The sequence below is a fragment of the Phoca vitulina genome, unplaced genomic scaffold, assembly GCF_004348235.1.
Source record: "Phoca vitulina isolate PV1807 unplaced genomic scaffold, GSC_HSeal_1.0 scaffold2, whole genome shotgun sequence".
Classification (NCBI taxonomy): Eukaryota; Metazoa; Chordata; class Mammalia; order Carnivora; family Phocidae; genus Phoca; species Phoca vitulina.
Window position 1 is genome coordinate 60,083,555 of NW_022589705.1, and position 27,499 is coordinate 60,111,053.

At 35.8% G+C, this 27,499-nt stretch overlaps 1 protein-coding gene across 2 annotated transcripts in view; it reads right to left on the bottom strand.

The window, feature by feature from the left end:
• The window catches only part of ZFYVE9 (zinc finger FYVE-type containing 9), a 179,794-nt gene that overhangs the window by 81,965 nt on the left and 70,330 nt on the right, over positions 1–27,499 (bottom strand). For both annotated transcript variants that reach the window (XM_032429028.1, XM_032429019.1), the window contains exon 4: positions 21,468–23,569. In XM_032429028.1, the coding sequence (XP_032284919.1) occupies positions 21,468–23,569 (2,102 nt within the window). The remainder of the gene's footprint in view (positions 1–21,467; positions 23,570–27,499) is intronic.

The following is a 27,499-nucleotide window of genomic DNA, read 5'->3' on the forward strand; positions in this document are numbered from 1 at the left end:
AACTCTGCAAGCCTGTTTTTCCTCATATGTAAAAATTAAATGTTAATATTCTCCTTGTAAGGCTTTTATGAGGATTAAATGAGATAATACATGGAAAATGTAGTACATAGTAGGGACTGAGTGAATGATGGTGCCTTTATTTCCCTTTTCTTTCCTTTCAAAACTTCCCACTCACGGCTTTCCACATAACAAATCCTACTACCAAATTTATAAACAAGTTTTATACTCAGGTACGATGTGTGCCTATTGATGCCCCCTTACGGTGTGCATAACACTTAGTCCTTGAAAATTCAAATCATCAAATGTTCACTTATTTCTTCCCAACTTAGAAAGTGGAAAAAGTGATATCCCAGGTCTTAAAAAAGGACTGTAATTATGACAAAAAATAATTGCCTTGCAAGAACAAAAAACAGGAAACTTGCTTGTAAATGACCAATATCCAGCTATTCACAAAGACCAGTGACGATAACAACTTGTAAAAACTCTTAAGTGCAAAAATGCCTGGCTTACTAGCAAATACCAAAACCAATGTAGTAAGAGCCAAAGCAGCTCTGATTCCAACTCTGCCTCTATCCAAACACCTGTTCCAACTTGACTGTTATTAACTGAAAATAAAAACAATAGTCATTTTAAGAGTAAACCACAGGAAGGGCTACAAAAGGTCTCTAATTCAACCTTGCAATTTTATTTCCAATCCAAGTTATACAGACAGATACAATACCAGAATTATAAGAAAACAAATTCGACATAAAACCTTAAACTTGTTTGAGGTTACCAGACTCATTTCCTCTAAGATGCTATAAATTAATTTTTATGTCCTGTTACTATTTTTAAAATAACACACATTGTGTTTTAAGTTTTATGTGTAGGTTAAAAAGTGCTAATTTGTAAAAGGCAAACAATCAAAATATGTCCCTTTTTTTTAAGCCATATTCTGGCCATTCTGCATTTTTAAAACTTTTTATTACAGAAATTTTCAATCATATAAAAATACACATAACAGCATAAAAAACCCCTAAGTGCCCAGTGCCCAGATGAAACATTAAAGCAAATCCTCACCTACTTCTCCCTCATTTAATCATTTTGAAATAAATCTCATATCATTTCATCTTTAAATATTTCAATATATGTCTCTGAAACACAGGGACTATTTTAATATAACAGTACCATATCTTAAAATTAAGATTTCTTAAAATTAACAATTTCTTAATAACAAATATCTGAACAATGTTAACATTTTTAATAGACTTTTTTTTAATAGATTCCCTTTTTTAGAGCAGTTTTGGGTTCACAACAAAATGAAGCAGATATTATAGGGCATTCCATATACCCCTCCCAACACATGCCTAGTCTCTGCCGTTATCAACATCACTGATTCTAGTTTCCTAAGGTGGAAGCTTAGATGACTGACTTTAGATCTTCCTTTTCTAATTTATACATTTAATGCTGCATTATTATTGTATGTTTTTAAATTTTATTTAGCTTTTTAATGTTATGCTTGAAGCAGAAATCAAAGAGGGCCATATACTATGATTAGTAAATGTCTCAAGTCTCTTTTATTATATAGGTTCTCCTTCAACAATATTTTATGAAAGAACTGAGTCATTTGTCCTGTACTTTCCCACAATATGGATTTCATTGATTGCCTTTTTGTGGTGATGTTTTTTAATGCATTTCTCTATTTCCTATAAATTGATAGATCTAGAAATTAATCAGATTCGAATATGCTTTTTCTGGGAAGACTATTTCATAGATCCTGAAATTTTTTTTTTTAAGATTTTATTTACCTATTTGACAGAGTGGGAGAGGGAGAAGCAGGCTTCCTGCTGAGCAGGGAGCCCAACGTGCAGCTCGATCCCAGGACTCATGACCTGAACCGAAGGCAGACCCCTAACCACTGAGCCACCCAGGCACCCCCATCCTGAATTATTTTTAATCGAATCAATACTAAGAACCACTATTAAGAATTAAAAACAGGGGTGCCTGGGTGGCTCAGTCGTTAAGTGTCTGCCTTCGGCTCAGGTCATGGTCCCAGGGTCCTGGGATCGAGCCCCACATCGGGCTCCCTGCTCTGCGGGAAGCCTGCTTCTCCCTCTCCTACTCCCCCTGCTTGTGTTCCCTCTCTCGCTGTGTCTGTCAAACAAATAAATCTTTAAAAAAAAAAAAAAAATTAAAAACAGAAAAAGAGAACAATTACCCAGAATTCCAATTAAAATTACTTGTTTTGAATTTTACGTGTTTGCTTTATATATACATGTTTTTATGTCCAAGAATAACTTTTATTATTATAAACAAAGCATAACTATGAGTTTGCATTTTATTTTATTCATATATCATTAGACATTTTCCATACTGCCTTATCATAATTATTTTTAATGGTCAAATCAAAGGTATGTATCATATTTACATTATCCAATTTTGGACAGAAATTGTTTCAAATGTACTTGCTATTTAAAGTAACACTAGGGGCGCCTGGGTGGCTCAGCTGGTTAAGTGTCCAACTGTTGATCTCAAACTCAGGTCTTGATCTCAGAGTTGTGACGTCAAGCCCCATGCTGGCTAGCATGGAGCCTACTTACAAAAAAAAAAAAGAAGAAGCCCTTTGAGCTTAATAAATTAATTAAATAAAGTAACACTAAAATGAACATCTTTTTGTCTTACAGTTCTTGTTCTTTAGGAATTACTTTCCCCAAAAGGAATTATTAGCTCCAAGAATTGATACATATGGCATTTTATTTTTTTTAATTATTTATTTATTAAAGAGAGAGCACGAGAAGGGGGAGGGTCAGAGGGAGAAGCTGAGCAGGGAGCCTGATGTGGAACTCGATCCCGGGACTCCAGGATCATGACATGAGCCGAAGGTAGTCGCTTAACCAGCTGAGCCACCCAAGCGCACCACATGTGGTATTTTAAATGTATAAACATGCTGATTTCAACTTAACATCACCTACATTGAGTATTATCAACATTTTCTATTTTTCCCTGTATAAGTATGAAATTTTCATTTCTACCTCTTAATAACTAATAAATTTAAATATTTCTCTACTGTCTACTAACCCACTTAAACCTCTTTTGCCCACTTATATATTGAAAATGTGATGGTTTTAACAAAAGACACTTGTCATTTGACATTCTGTAACCAACTTCTGATTTGTTCTATCAAAGGAAGCCATTTAAGACTCAATATCCTACTCTGCGTTTTTCAAATAATTTTCTTCTGGCTTAAAAAAAATTGTGCCTGGGGTGTCTGGCTGGCTCAGTTGGTAGAGCATGCAACTCTTGGATCTCAGGGTCATAAGTTTGAGCACCGTGTTAAGTGCAGAGATTACTTAAAAAAAAAATTGTGACAGGCACCGAGGTGGAACAGTTGGTTAAGCATCCGACTCCTGGTTTCCACTCAGGTTGTGATCTCAGCATTGTGAGATTGAGACTATGCTGGGCTCCATGTGGAGTCTCCTTAAGACTCTCTCTACCTCTCTCCCTTCACCCCTCTCCTCCCCCTACCCATGATAACTTGTGTGCTCCCTCGCTCTAAAATAAATAAATAAATCTTTGGAAAAAAACTGTGACCCACCTAGATGAAATGGACAAATTCCTAAAAATACAAAACCTGCCATGTCTGAATCAGGGAGAAATAGAAAATCAAAATACATCTATAACTAGAAAGGAGACTAAATTAATAATCAAAAACTTCTCAACAACAAAAAAGTTCCAAATAAAATGGCCTCATTGGTAAATTTTACCAACATTTAAAGAACATCAATCCTCAAACTCTTCCCAAAAACTGAAAAGGAAAGAGCCCTCCCTAACTTTCTATGAGGCCAGCATTACCCTGATATGAAAGCCAAACAAAGGCACTACAAGAAAACTATAGACCAATATCCCTTATGAACACTGATGCAAAAAATATTCTCAATACAATACTAGCAAACCAAATTCAGCAGCACATTAAAAGGATTATGATCAAGTGGGATTTACTCCTTGAATGTAAGGATGGTTCAACATAGGAAAATCAATCAGTGTAAGACACAACATTAATAGAATGGGAAAAAATCCACATGATCACTGACACAGAAAAAGCATTTAACAAAATTCAACACATTTACATGATAAAACCATGCAACAAACTTAGAAGGAAATTACCTCAACATAAAAGGCCACATATAAAAAATTCACAGCTAACATACATAACAGTGAAAGACTGAAAGCTTTTCCTCTAATGTAGGAACAAGACAAGGATATACACTTTTACCACTACAGTCAATTTTAGTTTCTGAAGTTTAGCCAGAGCAATTAGGCAAGGAAAACAAACAGGCATTCAAATTGGAAATGAAGAAGTAAAATCATCTGTTTACAGATGACATGATCCTATATGTAAAAAAATACTAGATTCCACACACAAAACTGTAAAAACTAATAAATTCAACAAGCTTGCAGGATATAAAGTAAACCCACAAAAATCAGTTGTATTTCTTTTTTAAGATTTATTTATTTATTTGAGAAAGAGAGAGCACATGGGCAGGGGGAGAAGCCGTGGGGGGAAGGGTGGAGAATCTCAAGCAGACTCCCCGCTGAGCACAGCCAGACTTGGGGCTTGATCCCATGACCCTGAGATAATGACCCCATCCAAAACCAAGTCAGATGCTTAACTGACTAGGCCACCCAGGCACCCCCAAAAATCAGCGGTATTTCTATACACTAATAATGAACAAGCCAAAAATGAAATTAAGAAAATTATTCCATTTACAGTAGCATCAAGAAGAATATAATACTTAGGAATTAACTTAACCAAGGGGGTAAGGGACTTGTACACTGAAAATAACAAAAGATTGCTGAAAAAAATTAAAGATATAAATATGTAATAAGACAATTCATCAATTGGAAGACATTACTGTTAAGATATCCATACTATCTGGGGAGCCTTGGTGGCTCATTCGTTGAGCGACTAACTCTTGGTTTTGGCTCAGGTCATGATTTCAGGGTGGTGAGATCCAGCCTTGAGTTGGGCTTGCAGTCAGCATGGAGCCTGCTGGAGATTCTCTCCCTCTCCTTCTCCTGCCCCTCTGCTCCTCCCCACACTAGCTTGTGCACTCACTCTCTCTCAAAATAAATTTTAAAAATCTTAAAAAAAAAAAAAAAAAAAAAGATATCTGTACTATCCACTATCCAAAGTTATCCAACAGATTCAATGTTATCTCTATCAAAACCCCATGATGATCTTCACAGAAATAGAAAAATCCATCCTTAAATTACTATGGAATCTCAAGGGATCCCAAATAGCCAAAATAATCTTGACAAAGAACAAAGCTGGAAGATTCTCACTTTATGGTTTCAAACTTTACTACAAAGCTACAGTAATCAAACAGTATATTAGTATAAACACAGACATCAAGAACAATGGAATAGGGGCGCCTGCGTGGCTCAGTTGGTTAAGCAACTGCCTTCGGCTCACGTCATGATCCTGGAGTCCCGGGATCGAGTCCCACATCGGGCTCCCTGCTCGGCGGGGAGTCTGCTTCTCCCTCTGACCCTCCTCTCCCTCTGACCCTCCTCTCCCTCTCATGCTGTCTCTCATTCTCTCTCTCTCAAATAAATAAATAAAATCTTTAAAAAAAAAAAAAAAAAGAACAATGGAATAAAACAGTGAGCCCAGAAATACACTCTCACATATATATAGTCAAATGATTTTGACATGGGTGTAAGACAGTTCACCAAGCAAAGCACAGTGTTTTGAATAAATGGTGCTGGGAAAACTAGATATCCACATTCAAAAGAATGAAATTTGACTCTTAACATACAAAAATTAACTCACAGTGGATCAAAAAACTAAATATAAGTGCTAAAACTATAAAACTCTTAGAAGAAAATATAGGGGAATAGCTTCATGACATTTGGTTTGGCAATGATTTCTTGGATATGATACAAAAAGCATAGGCAACAAAAGAAAAAAACAGGTTAAAAAAAAAGAAACAGGCTGAACATCAAAATTTAAAACTTTGTTGCATCAAGACACACTATCAACTGAGTAAAAAGGTAACTTATGGAATCAAAGATTTGCAAATCAGATAGCTGACAGAAAATTGATATCCACAATATACAGAGAACTCTACAACTCAACAACAAAAAACACTTTATAAAGAAACTACAGGCAATTTTCCATAAAGACATAATTAAAATAGTAAGTTACCATTTAATGATAATCCACTAAATATAGTGCTAGGTAACATATTTATTACTTCTAATACTCATAATTAATCCATTCAGCAGATCTTTATTATATAATTGTGCAAGCTAAGTATTATCATCTTTATTTTACAGATGATCAAAGTGTCTTGCCTGAGATCATAAAGAAGCTAGCAAATGGCTGTAAAGTTATTCTGAATCTAGGTGTTGAGAAATATTGATCTCTTTTGCTCTTTATAATGCTCTTAATACATTTCAAAAAACTTTCAGTGTAAGAAATTACTACTTCTCTGCTTCCCAAGGAGCACAACCAGAGGTCATGTTTTAATATCAGAGAACAAAACAAACCTTGAGAAAATTGATCTCTGAAGTTATAAACCAACAGATTATCCTAATGTACTTTTTACTCAGATTCTTATGAAGATTATTCTGTATTCACTACCCAAATTCTCAAATGTTAAACAAAACTGACTGTAACTCAAGTTACTCAAAAGTAAATTGTAATTTAACATGTAACTTTTTTAAAAATAAGAAATTGCCATCTAATAAAATAAGTACCAGATATTTTTCAACTTTCTTTTTGAAATATATTGCTTTGAAAACATGGTATAAATACAGACATTCCTCTAAGAAATGCTAAGAAAACAATATAAAAATCACCATAAAACCTACTGAGTTGTTTCATTTTTATCCTGTCAACTATTTAAAGAGCATGAGTTATAAAAAAAAAAAAAAAAACACTGACTGGTTCCTAGTTCCACTATCTCAGTTTCTTCAACTGGAAAATAGGAATAATATACCTTTCACATGGACTTACGAGGAAGATGATAACTTACAGAGTAGGTACCAAAGGTTTCGCTACCTTCTGTTTCCCTCTTAGCTGGCTGCTTAGGAGCTCTGTAGTCCTAGGTCCAAGTGTTGCTACAGTGGCTCTTACTAAGTTAAGGACCTCAATTTTATCACTCCCTTATTGTTTGTTTTTCCCTGAAACCATTGCATATTGTTTTGGAGTACGGGCTCTACATGTCAAAGAGCCTAAGTATGAATCCTAACTCCACTTATTGGCTGTGTGATTCTGAACAAGTTAATTTTTGTAGGCCTATTTCATCCTTTGTAAAAATGTGGATTATAACCCTAGTTACTTCACAGGGTGTGATGTATATTAAATAAGATAAGTAGCATCTAGAAAAGTGCCTGACTCACAATCAACACTCAATAAATATTAGGCATCTCATTCTCACCACTACTACCACCGCCATCGTTGTCTATCTGCTTCCCACCACAAAGCATGTGCAGCTTTGTAATTGTTTTATTATTTATTTCATATATTTAAGTTTTGTCATCTATGGAAGCATGAGCAGTATGTTTTAATAGGGTAGCCATTCTCCTTTTTTCTTTCATCTCTTTGGTTGAAAACAGAACACTAAGCAATAAGTAAATGCTTGCTGAATTAATCGAAATAAATGGAAATGGATAGAGAGATGGCAGCATAGATTGGCCCTATAGAACTTTTCTTGCTTCACCAATAATTGCTTGTATTGCAAACATAACAAGCTCACAATGTCTCCAAAGACAAATACCTTATCCCATGAAGTCAGACTGCACTAGTATAAAATGACTGAAAATTTGAATACCCAGTCTCACAGGGCTAACAAAATTTCAATTCTCTAACTAGGTTTTACTTTCCTACTCAAAGGTAACTATCTTGCCCCTCTCAAACCTTCATCACCTACTTTACCTCTCTCAGTGTTTATATTTTCTATATGAAGTATGAGCCAAGCAGATGTAAATGTCTTCATGCTCTCATCAATAAATCCATAATCCTACCTTTATCAGTCCCCAACTTCTCTTCCTTTCCCCTGTTGAAGATCAAACCCTCAACATGTGCACAGATCCCATCCCTTTGGCCTTCTCAAGGATTTTGCTCTTCCTTTGATCAATCCCCTTTTCCCAAAACATCCTGTCTAGAGGATCATTCATTACATTACGTAAGTACAATAGTAAGTATTTCCCATCCTTTAAAAAATTCATCTATAGGGACGCCTGGGTGTTTCAGTTGGTTAAGAGTCTGCCTTCGGTCCAGGTCATAATCCCAGGGTCCTGGGATTGAGTCCCGCATCGGGCTCCTTGCTCGGCCTGCTTCTCCCTCTGCTTGTGTTCCCACGCTCTGACAAAATCTTAAAAAAAAAAAAATTCATCTATAACCATCTTCATGTAGTAAGTGCTCCATTTTTTTCTATTCTCCCTCACAGCAGAACTTCTTGAAAAAACCATCTCTACCTCCTCACTTCTTACTCCATTTTCAGCTCATCCCCCATTTTCAACCCATTCTGGCTTCTGTATCCACAGCTGTACCAAGTCTGCTTTTTTCAGAGGCTGATATAGACCAGTCCACTGGTCCCTTTTCCTGTCCACATGTTCTTGACTTCCCAACAGCCCTTTATATTAGGTAATAACTCCTCTCCTTTGACAAACTACATTCTTCTTTTGATTTCCAAGACACCACATTTTTTAAAAATTTTTTTATTATGTTAATCACCATACATCATTAGTTTTTGATGTAGTGTTCCATGATTCATTGTTTGTGCATAACACCCAGCGCTTCATGCAGAACGTGCCCTCTTTAATACCCATCACCAGGCTAACCCATCCTCCCGCCCCCCTCCCCTCTAGAACCCTCAGTTTGTTTTTCAGAGTCCATGGTCTCTCATGGTTCATCTACCCCTCCGATTTCCCCCCCTTCATTCTTCCCCTCCTGCTTTTTTTTTTCTTAACATATATTGCATTATTTGTTTCAGAGGTACAGATCTGTGATTCAACAGGCTTGCACAATTCACAGCGTTCACCAGAGCACATACCCTCCCCAATGTCTATCACCCAGCCACCCCATCCCTCCCACCCCACCCCCACTCCAGCAACCCTCAGTTTGTTTCCTGAGATTAAGAATTCTTCATATCAGTGAGATCATATGATACATGCAAGACACCACATTTTCTTGGTTGCCATGCCTCCTCGGTCACTTGTACTGGGTCCTCCTCCGCTTGACCTCAGTGGCTCAGCCTTGGGCCCCTTCTCTTCCCTCTATAAACTCCTCCCTAAGTAAGCTCATCCATTCCCATGGTTTCCCATTGTATTCCTCACATGACCTGCAGAACACTACATGATCTATTCCCTGGCTTCCTCTCCAAGCTCTTTTTATGTGACTCTTGCCTTTAACCATACTGGATTCCTTTTAGTTTCTTGTATAAGTGCCTTCTTAGCTTAGTCCAGCTGTTCTCTCTTCCCAAAGCATTTTCCTCTCTGTACTTTGAATGGCTGACTCAACTTTCATGTGTCATCCAAAATGTCATTTCTCAGAGGCCTTCCCAGATCTGCCTTCCCCCTCCATCTTTTATATTATCCTCCCTTGTTAATTTCCTTCATAGCCCTCATCGTAATTCATAATTATACATTTGTTTGCTTTTGGTTACCCACTAATCTTTACCTAAGGGTAGGGATCACAATGTCATCCATGTAAACTCAGCACCAAGCACAGTGACAAAAAAATACAAGCATTCAATGTTTAAGTAAATTAATGATCTGGCATTCACTTATTCATTAACATTTATTGAGCAATATGTAGGTGACACATATTGTGCTAGACGCTGGGGACAAAAGATAAATCAGAATCAATCTCAAGATCCTTATAGTCCAATGAGAAGGACAGAGATAACACTGTGTGGTAAGTGCTATGACATGGGTGAGGCCAACTTCTAGCCATTACACAACCTTTTGAAGGACATGAATGGAAAATATTTCCCTAACTTCTTTAGAAACCAAGGTTAATCCAAATGTTTTTCCTGTTCTACCATGCTGGAATGGTTCAGATCATAATGCCAATTATAAGACAGGTTTTTAGGCAGAGTATAAGGAAAACTGAATTACCGAGGAATATTCTATTTAAAGCATCCATTTCTTACTCTCATATCTATTGTTTCCCATCAATAGCTAAGTAAATATGAAATCAGGAAAATAAACTCATTTTGGTTTGAATCTGTCCTTAAATAAGAGAAACATACACAACTAATTTAAAATATTTTCCAAAGATCTTACATCCATTATATTCTGAATTTGACACCATCATCTGAAGACTCACGGTGTTACATAGAAAGATGTACTGCTGCTTTAAGAGATAGTATTCATTCACTTGTTTGTTTATCCAACAAAAATTCTGTAAGCACCCATTATATGCTAGGGCTGAGGATACAGCAGCAATCAAGGCAGAAAATATCCTTACCTTCACTGAGTTTTTAGACTCAAATTGGAAAGACAAACAAAAAATAAGAAAATACAGAAGTAAAATCATAATTGAAAAGTTAACAAATCATTTCTAACACTTATAATCAAGAAAGAGCAAAGAAATTCTACTGAAATGTATTATGTAAAAATGTTTAGTTAAGGGGCAGCCTGGCTGGTTCAGTCAGTAGAGCACATGACTCTTGATCTTGGGGTTACGAGTTCAAGCCCCATGTTGGGCACAGAGATTACTTAAAAAAAAGAAAAGAAAAAGAAAAAAATTTTAAGAAAATGTTCTTAATTACCCATTCTAAAATACCCAGAGATACTTCTAAATATTTTAGAAGTATTAAAATTAAATTAGTATTAAATTTAAAATAGTATTAAAATTTAATTAAAAAATTAAAATAGTATTAAAATACTTCTAAAATAATTAAAAGTGAATATGTCTAAGAATGAAAGGAACATAGACTAGGAGAAAATATTTGTACACCATATCTGATTTAAAAAACCTTGTAACTTATGAAATACAAAAAGAACTTTTAAAATTCAATAAGAAAACAAACATCCCAATTGGACAAAAGATCTGAATAGACACCTCATCAAAGAAGATATACAGACAGCAAATAAGCATATGAGAAGATGTTCACCATCATATGTCATTAGGGAATTGCAAATTAAAACAAAAATGAGAAACTACCACACATCTATATGAATGGTTAAAATCCAAAATTGACAACACCAAATGCAGACGAAGACGTGGGGCAAGAAGAACTCTTGTTTATTGCTGATGAGAATACAAAAAGGTACAACCACTTTGGAAGACAGTTTAGCAGTTTCTTACAAAGAGAAACATAAGCTTACCATATGATCCTGCAGTCATGTTCCTAGGTATTTATACAAACAAGCTGAAAACTTATGTCCAAGCAAAAACCTGCACACGAATGTTTATAACAACTCTACTTACAATTGCCAAAAATGGGAAGCAACCAAGATGCCATTCAATAGCTGAATGAATAAACAAACTGTGGTACACCCATACAATAAAATATTATTCATAAATACAAAGAAATGAGCTATCAAGTCACAAAAGACATGGAGGTTCCTTGACATTGGTCTTGGCAATGATTTTTTTTTTTCTGATTTGACACCAAAACCAAAGACAATAAAAGCAAAGATAAACAAGTAGGACTACATCACCTAAAAAACTTCTGCACAGTAGAGGAAACCATCAACAAAATAAAAAGGCAACCTACAGAATGAGAGAAAATACTTGCAAATTATATATCTGCTAAGGGGTTAATATTTAAAATATATAAAGAAGGGCGCCTGGGTGGCTCAGACAGTTAGGCGTCTGCCTTCGGCTCGGGTCATGATCTCAGGGTCCTGGGATCGAGCCCCGCATCAGGCTCCCTGCTCAGCGGGGAGCCTGCGTCTCCCTCTGCCTCTACCTGCTGCTTCTCTGCTTGTGCTCTCTGTCAGAAATAAAATTTAAAAAAAAATAAAAAATAAAATACATAAAGAACTCATAAAACTCAATAGAACAATCTGATTAAAGAAGGGGGCAGAAGATCTGAACAGACATTTTTCCAAAGAAGATATACACATGGCCAACAAGTACATGAAAAGGTGCTCAACATCACTAATCATCAGGAAAATGCAAATCAAACTCACAATGAGACATCACCGCACACCTGTTAGAATGGCTATCAAAAAGACGAGATAACAACTGTTGGTATGGATGTGGAGAAAAGAAAACCCTTGTGTAATATTGGTGGGAATATAAATTGATGCATCTACTATGAAAAACAGTATGAACGTTCTTTGAAAAATTAAAAACAGAACTACCATATTACCTAGCAATTCCATTCCTGGGTATTCATCCAAAAAAAAAAAAAAAAAAATGAAAACACTAACTCAAAAACATATCTGTATCCCCATGTTCACTGCAGCATTATTTACAATAGCCAAGACATGGAAACAACCTAAATGTCCCTTAATGGGTGAATGAAGAAAATGTAGTTTATATACACAATGGTATTTTATTCAGCCATAAAAAAGGGGGAAATCTTGTTATTTACAACAATAGGATGGACCTTGAGGGCATTATGCTAAGTGAATGTTAGAGAAAGACAAATATTGTATGAGCTCACTTATATGTGGAATCTTAAAAAAAAAAAAAAAAAAAAAAAAGCTCACAGAAATAGAGGATAGATTAGTGGATGCCAGAGGTGGGGAATAAGGGGTGGGCAAAATGGGTAAAGGTGGTCAAAAGGTACAAACTTCAGTTAAAAGTAAGTCCTGAAGATGTAGTGTACATCATGGTGACTATAGTTAATAGTGCTGTATTGCATATTTGAAAGTTGCTAAAAGAATAAATCTTTTTTTAATAAAGATTTTTATTTTAAAGTGATCTCTACACCCAATGTGGGCTTGAACTTAATGACTCCAAGATCAAGAGCTGCATGCTCCACCCACTGAGCCAGCCAGACACCCCTCAGAGAGTAAATCTTAAAATTTCTCATCACAAAAAAAATTTTGTAACTATGTATGGTAACATATATTAACTAGACTTATTGTGGTGATCATTTCACAATATATGCAAATATCAAATCATTATCTTATACACCTGAAACTAATATAATGTTGTATGTCAATTATACCTCAATTTTTTTTAAAAAGACATGGAGGAACCTTAAATGCATATTACTAAGTGAAAGAAGCCAGTCTGAAAAGGTCACATAACTGTAGGGACAGTAAAAACATCAGTGACTGCCAGCAGTTAAGAGGGAGGAAGGAAGGCACAGTGGAGCACAAGGGATTTTTAGGGTAGTATAATTATTCTATACGATACCATAATAGGATACATAATATGCATTAATCAAAACCCATGGAACTGTACAATACAAAGAGTGAATCTAAAGTAAACTATAGTATATATTTCTTTTATAGGACTTCAGTTAATAACAATGTATTGATACTGATTCATCAATTTTAACAAATGTACCACACTAGTGGCAAGATGCTAATAATGGGGTTAACTAGAGGGGGTGTGTGGGAACTCTGTACTTTCTGTTCAGTTTTTCTGCTCTAAAAAATAGTCTGTTTTTTTAAATGGGTATATCTAGGAAGCTAAACTAGGGAACAGGGATATTTAGAGGTAGAAAGGAGGTTGCCATCATAAACATTAAAGTAATATTAAAATACACTGTATTTTAACTACACTGGAATTGAAATTTTTTTAAAAGCATGCCATGAGTGACACCTGGGTGGCACAGTCAGTTGGGAGTTTGACTATTGGTTTCGGCCCAGGTCATGATCTCCGGGGTCATGAAATCGAGCCCTCGGTCGGGCTCAGAAGGGAGCCTGCTTGGGACTCTCTTGCTCTCCCTCTGCCCCTTCCCTCCCCCTCTAAAATAAATAAATAAATCTTTTTTTTAATAGTGTGCCATGAACTGGGAAGTATGATTCTTGATGCCTGAGTTCCAAAACAGGTAAAATAAAATAAAGTAAATCTAATATGAAATAAAAGGAAACAAGAACAGGAGAATAGTACTCCAGTATTTCTGTCCTTGGAGAGATGAAGAAGCTCATGGCACATTCTAGAGCTCTCAGGATAAAAATTCTTATAATACCTGGATGAAGTCAATATTGACAAATACCCTTGGAATCCTGCTAAAACATTATATATGATATAAATCAAATTTGGTATCAAGCAAGTTTGTCATAACTAATGCAACAGGCATTAGTTATTCAATTAAAAAGGTCTTAATTGAAGGCAGTTTTTGTCTATCTGTGACTTAATCTCATGGCATTATACAGAGAGACACTATTATAATGAGTGTCTTACATGCTTTAAATGATCAACATATACTTTAAGACTGGCAGGTAACAAGGTGACAAGGGAAAGATTCTCTTACCTGGCTGCCTTTTTAAAATATATGACATTCACTTACAAATACCTGACATTTATGTAACCTCTATTTAGAGTAAACAAAGTTGAAAATAATCTTCAATTCTATCAAGATTCTTTGACCAAAGTCAGAGCATAAAATAACATAGACTGACAGCACAAACAGACATGATTTTGCATAGCACAGACATGATTTTGTATATGTTATCATCTTAGGTTACCATACTGAAAAATAATTTTCCTATGGTTAAAAAATAAGCACCAACAAAATTTTTCATGCTCTGGAATAATATTATTTTATCCCAGATAGCATCAAAAACATTATAACTCTCCCCTAATATTTCAGGTGAGCATAATCTATATTCTGTAATATTACTGAATAAAAAAAAATCTTTAAATAAAAAAAAGTTAGCTTCTAAAACAATTATTTTAAAAATGTGTTTTATTCTTGGTTTTAAATTTGAAGTTATTTTAAATATGATATATTAATTTTTAAAATATATTTCCACTTAAACTAAAAATATGGCATAATGACATGAATATCAAAATATTATACTTTTTTTTTAAGATTTACCTATCTGAGAGAGAGAGACAGAGAGCGCATGAGTGAGGAGAGGGTCAGAGGGAGAGAATCGTCAAGCCGACTCCCCACTGAGCACACAGCCCCACAGGGGGCTCCATCCCGTGACCCATGAGATCATGACCTGAGACAAAACCAAGAGTGGGACGCTTAACCGACTGAGCCACCCAGGCATGCCTATAGTTCTGTTATACACCTTTATATATAAAATTACTCCTGACATTACTGCAGAACACTAATTCAAATTAAAAGCAGAGTTAGATATTGACTGTATTTGCCATTTTATAAACATGTTATATAAATTATATAACTTATAAAATATTTATATAGTATATAAATATAAAATTATATCAAATTAACATTTTATAATTACATTTATAAATGCTCACTATATGTTAAATATCTATAATCCCATGTGTCTGAAAGGGGGAAACTTGTCAGAATTATATTAAAAATTAATCTGGATCATTTTGACATTAGGCATGTCATCAAGCTATTTTTAATAAACTGTAAGTGATGAAGATCATGTGTGCCTAAAGGGATCTTGAAGAAATTAATACTGGAAATGAATCAAAAAGGAAAGAGTAATTGCAAAATAAAACCCTCAGTACAGCACTTGACACCTTGATAAACAGCATTTCAGTCTAACTGAGATAACTTCCAGAAAACACACAGCACAGCACACTTCAAAATGTTTAATGGTGCACTCTTCCCACAAAGTGACCTTAGCTAATCCGTACATTTAGTAATAATTTTATAGAGATAAATCACTGCTAGCACAAATCATTCCATTTCCTTTTCTATTTTTTTTAAACACAGTTCATATAAGCTCTTTGAGAGCTGCAAGGAAACAGAAACAGTTTATGCAATCCCCTCTTTTTACAGAAGAGGAAATAGAAGCCTAGCTCTTTCAGGAAGGCTGGGTGGCTCAGTCAGCTGAGCATCTGCCTTCAACTCGGGTCATGATCCCAGGGTCCTGGGATCGAGTCCCATGTTGGGCTCCCTGCTCAGCAGGGAGCCTGCTTCTCCCTCTGCCTGCCGTTCCCCCTCGTTGGGCTCTCTCTCTCCCTGACAAATAAATAAAATTTTAAATAAACAAACAAATAAATAAAAGAAGCCTAGCTCTTTCATACCCATTCCAGTGTTCTTTTCTACATTACCTCTCTTGCAGTTCTCTTCTGTTCTATTTATTCAAATTACTAATGCAGTAAAAAATCATCTACTGTGAGTTATACTTTTAAAGTCAATTACAATGGAAAAAATAATTGTGAGTAAACTGGAGTGGTATATATTACCATCATTAAATCTCTCCTCATTCAATGACTTGGCGTCCATATTGTTCTTTTTCTACTTTGTAATTCAAGACTTGATACGTGAAATAAAACCTAAAATCCTACTAACTTTGGTAATTTCACCTGATAGCCCCATTCAAAAATTTTATCTTCCTTTTAAATTCAAATACTCAAATTCTCAATCCTTTACCGCTGCCCAAAACTAATGTTCACCCAAAGACAAAGACTTATATTCTAGTAAGCAATTCAAGCACAGATAAATCTTGTTGTTATGTCCAGTGTAATAAAAAGAGCATAAGGCTTTGGAGTCAGATTTGTCTTAAAATCCATACACTCTTGCGGCACTTGGGTGGCTCAGTTGGTTAAGTGTCTGCTGCTGCTCAGGTCATGAGCCCCGGGTCCTGGGATCACCCCACCATGGGCTCCTGCTGAACCGGTGGGGAGTCTGCTTGTCTGTCTTCTCCTTCCCCTTGCTCATGCTCTCTCTCTCAAATAAATAAATAATAAAATCTTTTTTAAAAAATCCATGCACTCTCATTTTCAAACTCTGAGGATTTAGGCAAGTTACTTAACCTTTCTGAGGTACATCTTCCTCACTTGTATCTCACAAAACTGTAAGATTAGATAGCCTAGCATACAGTGGAAGTATTAAAAAATGTTATTCTATTTTCATCTTCCACACCATCTCAAACAAATACAAAATATCCAGATAATAATTGTAGTTCAAGAAGTTTTACTTTTAAAGAATATTTTTATGTTTATTTCTATTAAATAGTAAATAGAGCAGTCATTAACCACAGAGCACCCAGTAAATAATAATTGGCCACATCAGAGATGGTAATAGATAAAGTGTGACAAAGCCTTGAAAATGACCAGGGATGCCTGGGTGGCTTAGCTGGTTAAGCATCTGCTTTCGGCTCAGGTCATAATCCCAGGGTCCTGGGATAGAGCCCTGCCTTGGACTCCTTGCTCAGTGGGGAATCTGCTTCTCTCTCTCCCTCTGCCCACCCCCCCTTGTGTGCACTCTCTCTCAAATAAATAAAATGATTAAAAAAAAAAAAAAAAAAGAGGTCAAAATGTTGATGGCAAATGGAGCTTGAGAGAGGATGAATAATCATGATCTGAAGTCAGTGATTTCCATAGGAAATTAATATAGATATACAGGTAATGGTGATCATTTGCACTTAGAGGGCACCTTTTGGGGAAAGAGTTCTCTGTACTCTTTCTACTCTGCAATTTATCACCTATTATTCAGGAGAAGTAGGGATTATGTTGCTATATGGCGCAATTATCTAAATTAATAACGTGAAATCATAAAATAAAACTCACATTTGCTGAGCATTTTAGAGTATGACATACTTTTCCAATTAACAATGAAGACAAGAATGGAATCCAGAGGGGCGCCTGGGTGGCTCAGTTGGTTGGGCATCTACCTTGGGCTCAGGTCATGATCCCAGCGTCCTGGGATTGAGCCCCACATTGGGCTCCCTGTTCAGCAGGGAGCTTGCTTCTCCCTCTCCCTCTGCCTGCCTGTCTGCCTACTTAAATAAAATAAAATCTTAAAAAAAAAAAAAGGAATGGAATCCAGATATCTTGATCTCCATTTTAGTAATAAAAATTACAACATTTTAATACTTTCATAAATTCTGGTGTAATTATTTTATATTCTATTTAATTACATTTTACCAAGATGAATGTTATTACAATTCTATTGCTTATCAAGAATTGAATATAAGCTTTAAACTATGCTAGATAATTTTCCACCATTTTCTGTTAACTCCTTCTATATTCAAGTGTATTTTCATCTTGACCCATTCTTCTGTTAAGATGAAATTTATTTCCCTTTCCCCACTAATTTTCCACCTGTATTCTGATGTGATCTCATTTTTCTCATATACTTTAGAACTCTGTCCATAAATTATATCCACTTTTTTATACCTCCCTCTCCAAATAGTCATTTTGTAACATGACTTTCCTGATTCCCTCTGCCATTCTTAGAAAAATTAAGCTCTCATTCTCAATGATCCTAAAGTATTTTGTTCATACTGCTAGTATAAATGAGGAGACATGCTGGAAGCAGTATGACTGAAAGAAAGAGTACTAGCTTGGGGCCCCTGGGTGTCTCCGTCAGTTAAGCATCCCACTCTTGGTTTCAGCTCAGGTCATGATCTCATTGGTCATGGGATCCAGCCCTGCGTCGGGCTCCACACTCAGTGGGGAGTCTGCTTGAGTTTCTCTCCCTCTGTCCCTCCTCTCACTCATGCTGTCACTTTCTCTTTCTCTCTTGCAGATAAATAAATAAATCTTAAAAAAAAAAAAAAGAGTACTAGCTTTAAAGCTGGCTCTAGCACTTTCAAGCTGTGAGATCCTAGGCATATTCCTTGACCACTCTGAGTCTCTGATTCTGAATCTACCAAATAGGAAAAAAATTAACAACCCATTCTACAAGAGTGTAATGAGGATTAAATGAGAATGAATTTGGGGCACCTGGGTGGCTCAGTCATTAAGTGTCTGCCCTTGGCTCAGGTCATGATCCCAGGGTCCTGGGATCGAGCCCCACGTCAGGCTCCCTGCTCAGCAGGAAGCCTGCTTCTCCCTCTCCCACTCCCCCTGCTTATGTTCCCTCTCTCAGTGTCTGTCTCTCTGTCAAATATATAAAATCTTGAAAAAAAAAAATGAGAATGAATTTAAATCACATATAACTAGCTCTTAATACAATGTCTTATAATTTGTTGTGGGACGGTCTGTTTGTCTACTCAGATCAGTGGTTCACAATTTTTTTTAGGATTTTTTTTTTTAAACTCCAGGAAATCCAGATATTGTTCTCCCAACTTACTGAAATCAGTGCCCTTAATTATAAACTCCATGAGGTCATAGATCACAGTTTTTGTATCTCTGAATCTCTAATACTTAGCCCAGAACCTTTCATATATTAGGTGCTTAATATATGCTTGTTAAAGAGTATTAAGCTGTAGATACTAAGAAGAGAAATTACTGGACATGCAAACTAAATTTATTTTTTCAATATTAAACATTATTTTATAAAATCCCATTGCTTGGGGTATGTTTCTAGCTACATTCCCAGTATAATCTCATTAATAGCTAGAAAAAGTATACCTATGTTTATAAGCTCTTTTCTTCTGAGAAGCTCAAGGATTTTTACAGACCTTATCTCATCAATCCTTAGAACATCCCTGAGGTAACTGGAGATGGAAAGGAAAAAAATAGAATATGAATCCATAATCCACATGAATCCATAAATTCCACTCAGCAAAACTCCCATCTAATTTTTCAGTTTATGTGCATTTTGCCACCATTTCCCTTCTAAATCTACCTAAGTTACTTATTTAATCATTACATCTGGATATGCTGATCTGGAGCAAAAGTGTTATTATTTGCTCATGAGAGCAAAGTTTTCAGAAAGTGTTATACACACAGTAAGCAATACATAGAACAACATAAAAATGACAACTCTAATTCCTTAACAGAAAATTGACTGTTCAGGCTACTGATGATAGGTTTACTTTAGACTACAAGCTATTTAGGAATTAGACACATTATTTTCTTCAAATTTTAATAATCAGAGACCAGCAGCCCAATCATAGCTTTCACTTCCTTCTGATCCCCATCACTTGGTTCTTTTGTACCCTTATAGTAGCCCTTACTGACTACCCACCCAGGAACCATTCTCCTCCTTTTCCATACTAACAGAATCCCACTTCTGTTCAGGCAACATTGGGCTCAGCCCCAGGGGATGATCATGACTGATCTTCTGAGCCAATCCTAGCAATCCTGTTCCCCTCTGTCAATAATAGGTATAAAATTGGACCTGTGATCTAAAACCGGCCAATAAAGTGAAAGAAGTTGCTAGGGATTCCTTCCTCCCTGATGAGAGGGCAGCAAGAAGAACAGGCTCTTTTGCCCCCAGCCAATTTCCCTGTACTTGAGAAGTTGCCAGCTTGAACTTGATGCTTAGAGCTGTGCCACTCTCGAGACCGCGAGTGGAAGACCAAGAAAACTTTAGTTATCCTGACTGCACCCAAACATAAGTGAGTCTCTATCTTCAGGCTTCCTGTTATATGAAATGTTATTTTTGTCTACGTCACTGTTCCTTAAAGTTGAAAGCATCCTAATTAACACACAAATAGACCAATAAAATCAAGCAAGAACGGAAGTACAGATTTAATTACTAAGCACTTACTATTACATCTGTAATCTCATTTAATCTTCACAAAAGCCCAATGAAAATTACTAATCTTTTCTATTTTGTTTTTATAAAAACAAAAGCTTAATAAAGTTATACAGTTAATAGTAAGAATGCTAAAATTGAAATCCATACCTGAAACCAAACTTTGCATTCTTTTTAAAAATATAAAATCCCCTTCCTCCTTATTTACAGTTCTTTGTTAAAAAGATAAACCAGGAAGTTGATTATGTTACTAGCAAGCAAAACTCAGGGAGAGCTGAGGAATATCCATTATTCTTATAACCTTGTCATAGGATCTATAGCCCTCAACTCTATTTTGTATCAAAGTTATATGGGGGTAAGGGGGCCTGGCTGCATAGCATAGTCGGTTAAGTGTCTTGGTTTTGGCTCAGGTTGTGATCTCAGGGTCATGAGATCAAGCCCCGGGTCCGGCTCCACATTGAACATGGAGTCTGCTTGGGACTCCCTCTCCCTCTAGCCCTCACCCCCCTTGAATAAATAAATCTTAAAAAAAAAAAAAAATTACATGGGGGAAAAAGACAAAAATATGTGTATATGTGTATAAAAAGTTCCAGAATGTCTAGTAGAATGACCAAATTCCTACAGCAAAAACTAGGATGGATTTCAAGTGTAATATTCAATTTCTCAAGAATTAAAAAAATATGAAGTCAATCACAAGTATTTCTTAAATCAAAAAATAACTTCCTTATTTTAAACTATTCCATTAACCAAGTATCTGTCAATACAGAAACCACACAGTTAATACTTCCTCAATTTTCATCTGTTCATGGAAAGTGATTCAGCTTAAATCTTGGCAACAAAAAAACTTATATAAACACTAAGATTCAGCGAGGTCATTTTTTATTTAGAAATTTACTAAAACTGGGTGTTCCAAGCTATTTATAATGTCATCTCAACCAGAAGTATGTTCACCTTATATTGCCTTTATTAATCTCTAATTGAGCTTAATAAAGTGGGCATGCTGTATTTCTGACTTGATACACTTACACAGCTTACCTTCCCACATGCTCTGCAATGATGCCTCCTTTTGGTGAATGTGAACCTGGCTTCACATTTCATGCAATTTGGAGCCTGAGAATCTGGTACCCATACAGGAGCCACCTCACCCAGAGTAGTAAATGGCTTTCTGGCAGAAATTCCAAACTGACCAGCTCTGAGATCATTATCTGGGCTTTCTGGAGCTAATGCAAGGCATGGTCTACTGGATATCCCAGACTCGTAGCTTTCTAAATGTTCCCCATTTGTATCAGCAATAGAGATGTTTCCCAAAGAGGCATTGCATACATTGGTTGCTGAGTTCTCCCCTAATTTTGCTTTCCCAAGAACATCATTTTTGTTTTTAATATTATTTCCACTATTTGTAGGAAGGTCATTTTGTAAATGATCAGACAATGGCTTTGGAATTTGAAGTTTAAGATTAGAAGGTTGCTTGGGTCTTGCACCACCAAAAGGAACACTGATAGATTGCAAGTTTGCTACTATCTTGGGTGAAGACTGCCCGAGCACTGATGGAACTTGGCTACAGAAACTGTGTAAATAATTTTTCTTCATTAGGTCACCAGTGCTGTTTAAAAGTAGTCCACTCCCTTCTGTGGCTTCATTTCCTCTCTGTTCATAAATATTTGAGTAGCATTCTGACTTGCTCTCTTCTATTTCTTTTTCTTCTGTTACCGAATCTTCTTTGGAGGGTAAAGTCTTTGGAACAAAACAAACAACTGGGCTCTGCATTCCATAGGAATCACAATTAGATAGAGAATTTGCTGCTGGTGTATCCATAGTGGAGAAATCACATCCTTCACTTTCATTCATGCAAGTTCCTTTTAAATCTAGACCTGCTTCTGCCATTCTATCACACTCTCCTCCACTATCATTGTAAATGTCCTCAGGCTGATTCATTGGCAGAAACTTCTCATTTTCTTTATTTATTTGGCTATCATTCATATCATTTAGTTTAGTCAATTTCCAATTAGTCATCTCCCGAGAGTCAGAGAAATGCTCTGTCATATTAAGAAGTTCTGTAGTGCCAAGAATTTCTTCATGTTCACAACCTTCCTTTTCATCAGCTTTAATGTCACTGGACACAAGACAATCTGAAAACTGTTCACAGTTATCCTCCCTTCCAGAACCATTAGGCATGTCTGTTTTGAGAAGCAAAGGTAAACCAGACTGGACAGATTCTTCAGTTGTTCTCTCTTCTGCTGGCTCTTTTTTCACCAAAATCCCTTCACTCAAGTGGGAAAAGGAGTTTGGACTCCCTAGATCTGTCCTAGCAGAGCTGGTTTTGCCAGTGAGAACCTCATCTGGTATACAGTTCTCTTGCTTTTTAGCAGCAGGACCTCCATCTGTTCTCTGGGATGAGATTATTGAATCAATTGTTAAACTTGTAATCATAGACATGGATGGGTCTCTACCTGTATTTTCATCATCCTTTAATTGTGAAGTGGAACAGACACTGGCTAGATTATCAGATGAAGTAGAACACGTATGTTTAACAGAATCCCCCACTGCACTTGGTCTATTCAATAGATCCATTTGTTTCTCTGAGTTCATATCTTTTTCAGTGGACCCATTTATACTAAAACTAAATTGATCAGTTTGTCTGTTTTCGTTATCCAGTGAACAACTAAAAGCATCCATGAGGGACTGACTATTATAATTATTACAATCCTGCAAATCGCTTTGTAATGTCCTTTTATCACAATTATGCATAACGGCTACAACAAGAACATTCTTCTCATCTGGCAGACAAGCTAGGTTTCCACATTTCTTCTCTCCCACTTCGACAGTACTACATTGATCATCTCGATTACAGTTCCTCTTAATTAACTGATCTTCTGCAACAGCATTTTCATCAATCCACATTGTGTTGATCTCTGGATTCAGACTATAGTCCTGTCCATTAGCACAATGGTCCTCTCCCTCTGTGGTCAGAGAAGCTGAATGAGCCAGAGAGAAAACTTTTAGTTGTGGCTGTGACTCATTAGAAACTGCAGGTTCATTCACACTGGCCAATGCAGGGTTAAATGACAGTCGGTGAGACGGGGGATCTAGAATCTTATTCCACTTGGTATCCAACAAAATAGGAGAAACTGTTTCATCTGAAAAAATAAATAATTGCAATAAGTTTGCTGGTGACACTGGAAAAGCTAGGACTCAGTTAATTAACTACATTTGCAAATATTCTGAAAATAAAATATTGCCAGGATATCTAAAAATAGAATATTCCTAGAATATGAAGTTTCTAATTTTTAGCTAAGAATAAAAAAATATTCTTAAGACTGTTCCTTTATTACATGTCACCAAATGGTAATATCCCAGAACATTCCAAAAAACAAATCTAGTAACATAATTAAGATGGCACACAGGCTATACTTGGTGGTGGGGGAAGGGAGTAGCAATCAGAAAGACCTTCGATTGGCTGGGTACAACAGAGGCTGGGGACTAATCTAAGCTGGAAAAAAATTAGGACAGTGATGAAGATGAAGTAACTGAGTGGAAAGGAAAACAAAGGAATTTTCTGTGGAGACAGAATGATCTATAATCTACAGGATGACTGGAATGTGGGTTACATTGATATATTTACTTGTCAAAACTGGTACAGTTAAGATCTATATATTTTAATGTATGTAAATTTCATCTTAAAAAACGAAAAAAGGGCACTTGGGTGGCTCAGTCACTTAAGAGTCTACCTTTGGCTCAGGTCACGATCCCAGGTTTCTGGGATCAAGCCCCGTGTCCTGCTCCCTACTCAGTGGGGAGTCTGCTTCTCCCTCTCCCTCTGCCCCTCCCCCCTGCTCGTGCTCTCTCTAATAAATAAAATCGTAAAGAAAAAAAAACTAAAAAAGTAACAAGCAGTGAGGAGTGGATGAAGATACAAATGAAACAAAACAGGCAACATTTTAACTGCTGTTGAAGCTGGGAAATCGGTATACCAGAATTTACTACACTATTCTGTTTTTTGTATGTATTTGAAATTTGTCCATAATAAGCATTTTAAAAAGTTTGCTATAGTATGTGAAATTATGCTAATAACTGTATCACATTAATTAGGTTTATATTTATATAATTATCTGAGGATATTTGGCAGAAAAATATTCATTTATCTTATTAAATCAACCTACTTATATTCTATCAATAAGCATAATTTACTTTTTAAGAGATTATAACTATGATGATTATTTTCCCAAGTTATAGTGCCATATGTATATTTAGAGAAATAAGAAATAATACACTTACTGTCTTTCTTGCTGTCTTCTTACAGCAAATCTAATAATCATAGTCCTGAAATTATGCAGATATATTTTCCCCTCAATAGTAACATTAATCTTTAATGCCCCGTTAGCACTTTGTTCATATCTCTAGTTAAGCATTTACTACACTGTATTGCAATGGCTTCTACCTGACTTTTTCAGACAGAAACCATTTCTCTCCATCAATGTAAGTCCTGACTTTGCATTGTGCCTGGTATGTAGTAGGTACACAATAAATATATGCTAAGTGAGTATCTACCATAGTAAAAGCACTGTGCTTAAGGAGCATGAAGATTAAATGATAGCTCTGGCCTCCAAGAAGTACATAATCTAGTTGGAAAAATAAGAAACAGATATAGTACACATGAGTATCTAATTAGCAGTACAGGACAGCATAGTATTTGAAAACTATTATGTACAGAAAATAAATAGAAAATAAATTCAGAGAAGAAAGATATTTTAGAGGCTGAGGTAGCAAGATGGAATTCATAGAAGCAGGAGGAAACGGCTGGGCTTCAAAGACAATTTTATTTCAGTCTGGAAAAGAGGTCATTCTTAAGGGGGAACAAGTATAGTCCCAAACACAACAATCTGAGAGAGCAATAAGTAAATCAGTTTGGGTCGAAAAAAGAATTAGTGTAAGGAAGTAGTAAAAAGAACAGAAAGGGAAGATTGTAAAGGCCATAAAACATCAAAATGTGTAGAGAATGGTCTTGAATCCTCTGAGTGTTAAATCATGAGTTGCCCAAATTTGGGCTAGCAAAGACTTGAAATTTAATAACATATGCTTCCTTTAAAAAAAGAAATCATTATTTCCAAGATGGTTCATGGAAATAAAAAGGAAATGCTGCTTCTTACAATATTTAATAATATTCAAACAAGAATGTTAGATCAGTTATTAAAAATGTCATTATTTAATCACCTACTACATGGGTATAATGTTAATTATCTAGTGTTATCACAGTTTGTATATGGTATATTTTTCATTTAAAGAAGGAAATTAACACAAAATGAAAAATCACTTTATTTAAAATATACTTGAAAAGATACCAGGCTAGAGGTGGTAGTTTTAATGCAACTAGTACTAAGATTTTTAAAAAATAGTTCAAAACAAATAAACAACATAGTTCCAAACAAGAATCTGGCTTCTGAAGTTCTTCTCCTTTTAAAGGAATTATTTTTTTATAAGCGAATGCTGTATTTTTGAACTAAAAGACAATTTTTACTGATACAACAAAAATATATCCAAAATCAACTATATACAAAGTACCCTACTAGAATCTACAGAAGTCATAAAGAGAATGATGTAATGAACTAACAGTTTTATTCGAGTCAATGGTATTCTAGAAGTATACTATTCAAGTGATTAGGTATAGCACCTGTGTAGGTATCTCATAACGAATAACTGTGATACACAGAGGGCCAAACCAAAGAAAGGACTGAGAAATTATCTGTATAAATGATTGAAATTGAGAGGAAAATATCCCTTCCACCTTGGTATGTAGATCCAATAAAATCCCAAATGATTAATTTCACATTTACATGAATTCTATGGCTATGGAGTAGCTTTGGGTCATCAGTGGTAAAATATGAGAATAGCAGGCTATTCCATGTATCCTTCCTTCTCCCTTTTCCTTCCTTACTCCCATAATTCTATATAAGGCTTACTCTATCACAGACCCAAAGCAACAACATTAAAATTAATCTCTCTTCTCAACTACTATCCAAGAACAACCTGAATCACTGGATATAATAAAGGTTTGGAGACCATTTCTAAAATCATGGACTTCAGATGGAAATACATCACTTTGTAAACTTGTTACATTCCATTTCCCCCTTAGAAATAGAGAATATCAAAGGGCACTTGAGTAGCTCAATTGGTTAAACGTGTCTGCCTTCGGCTCAGGTCATGATATCAGGGTCCTGGGATCGAGCCCCATCTTGGGCTCCCTGCTTCTCCCTCTCCCTCTGCTCTTCCCCACCTCTCCCCCGAGCCAACTCTGTGCTCTCTCAAATAAATAAATCTTAAAAAAAAAAACCAAAACAGAGAGTATCAGGGTAGGAGGGATCTAATTAATTATGGCTTATCCATTTAAATCATACTGAGAGAAATTTAAGCAAAAAGTTTTCCTAAATGAAGTGAATCTTAGGCAGACATTTTATCTAACCATCTTGGCAGTCACTTAAAACTATAAATCTTATAAAATTAGGTTTAAAATATATCTTTATTGGTCAATCAATAGGCAACAAGTTATTTTTCTTAGTTTAGGAAATACAATCACACATTCTAAAGCTTTTCTTGACCATAAATTGGTTGTATAAAGAAAGTTCAGGTTCTAGTATTATACTGCCTGGATATTAATCATTCTGCCACTTATTAGCAAACTAACTTTGGGGAAATTGCTTAATCTCTCTGTGCCTCTCATCTATAAAATGTAGATAAGATCGACTTTCATCGGATTATTTTAAAGATTAAATAATACAGTCCATGTAAATGCTTTAGCATAGTATCTGGCACATAGTGCTAAAAAATGTTAGTTCTTGGGGTGCCCAGGTGGCTCAGTTGTTAAGTGTCCGCCTTCGGCTCAGGTCATGATCTCAGGGTCCTGGGATTGAGCCCCACATCAGGCTCCCTGCTCCGCAGGAAGCCTGCTTCACTTCTCCCTCTCCCACTCCCCCTGCTTGTGTTCCCTCTTTTGCTGTCTCTCTCTCTCTCTCTGTCAAATAAATAAATAAAATAAAATAATAACTGTTAGTTCTTCCTCTGGGTATTAAAAT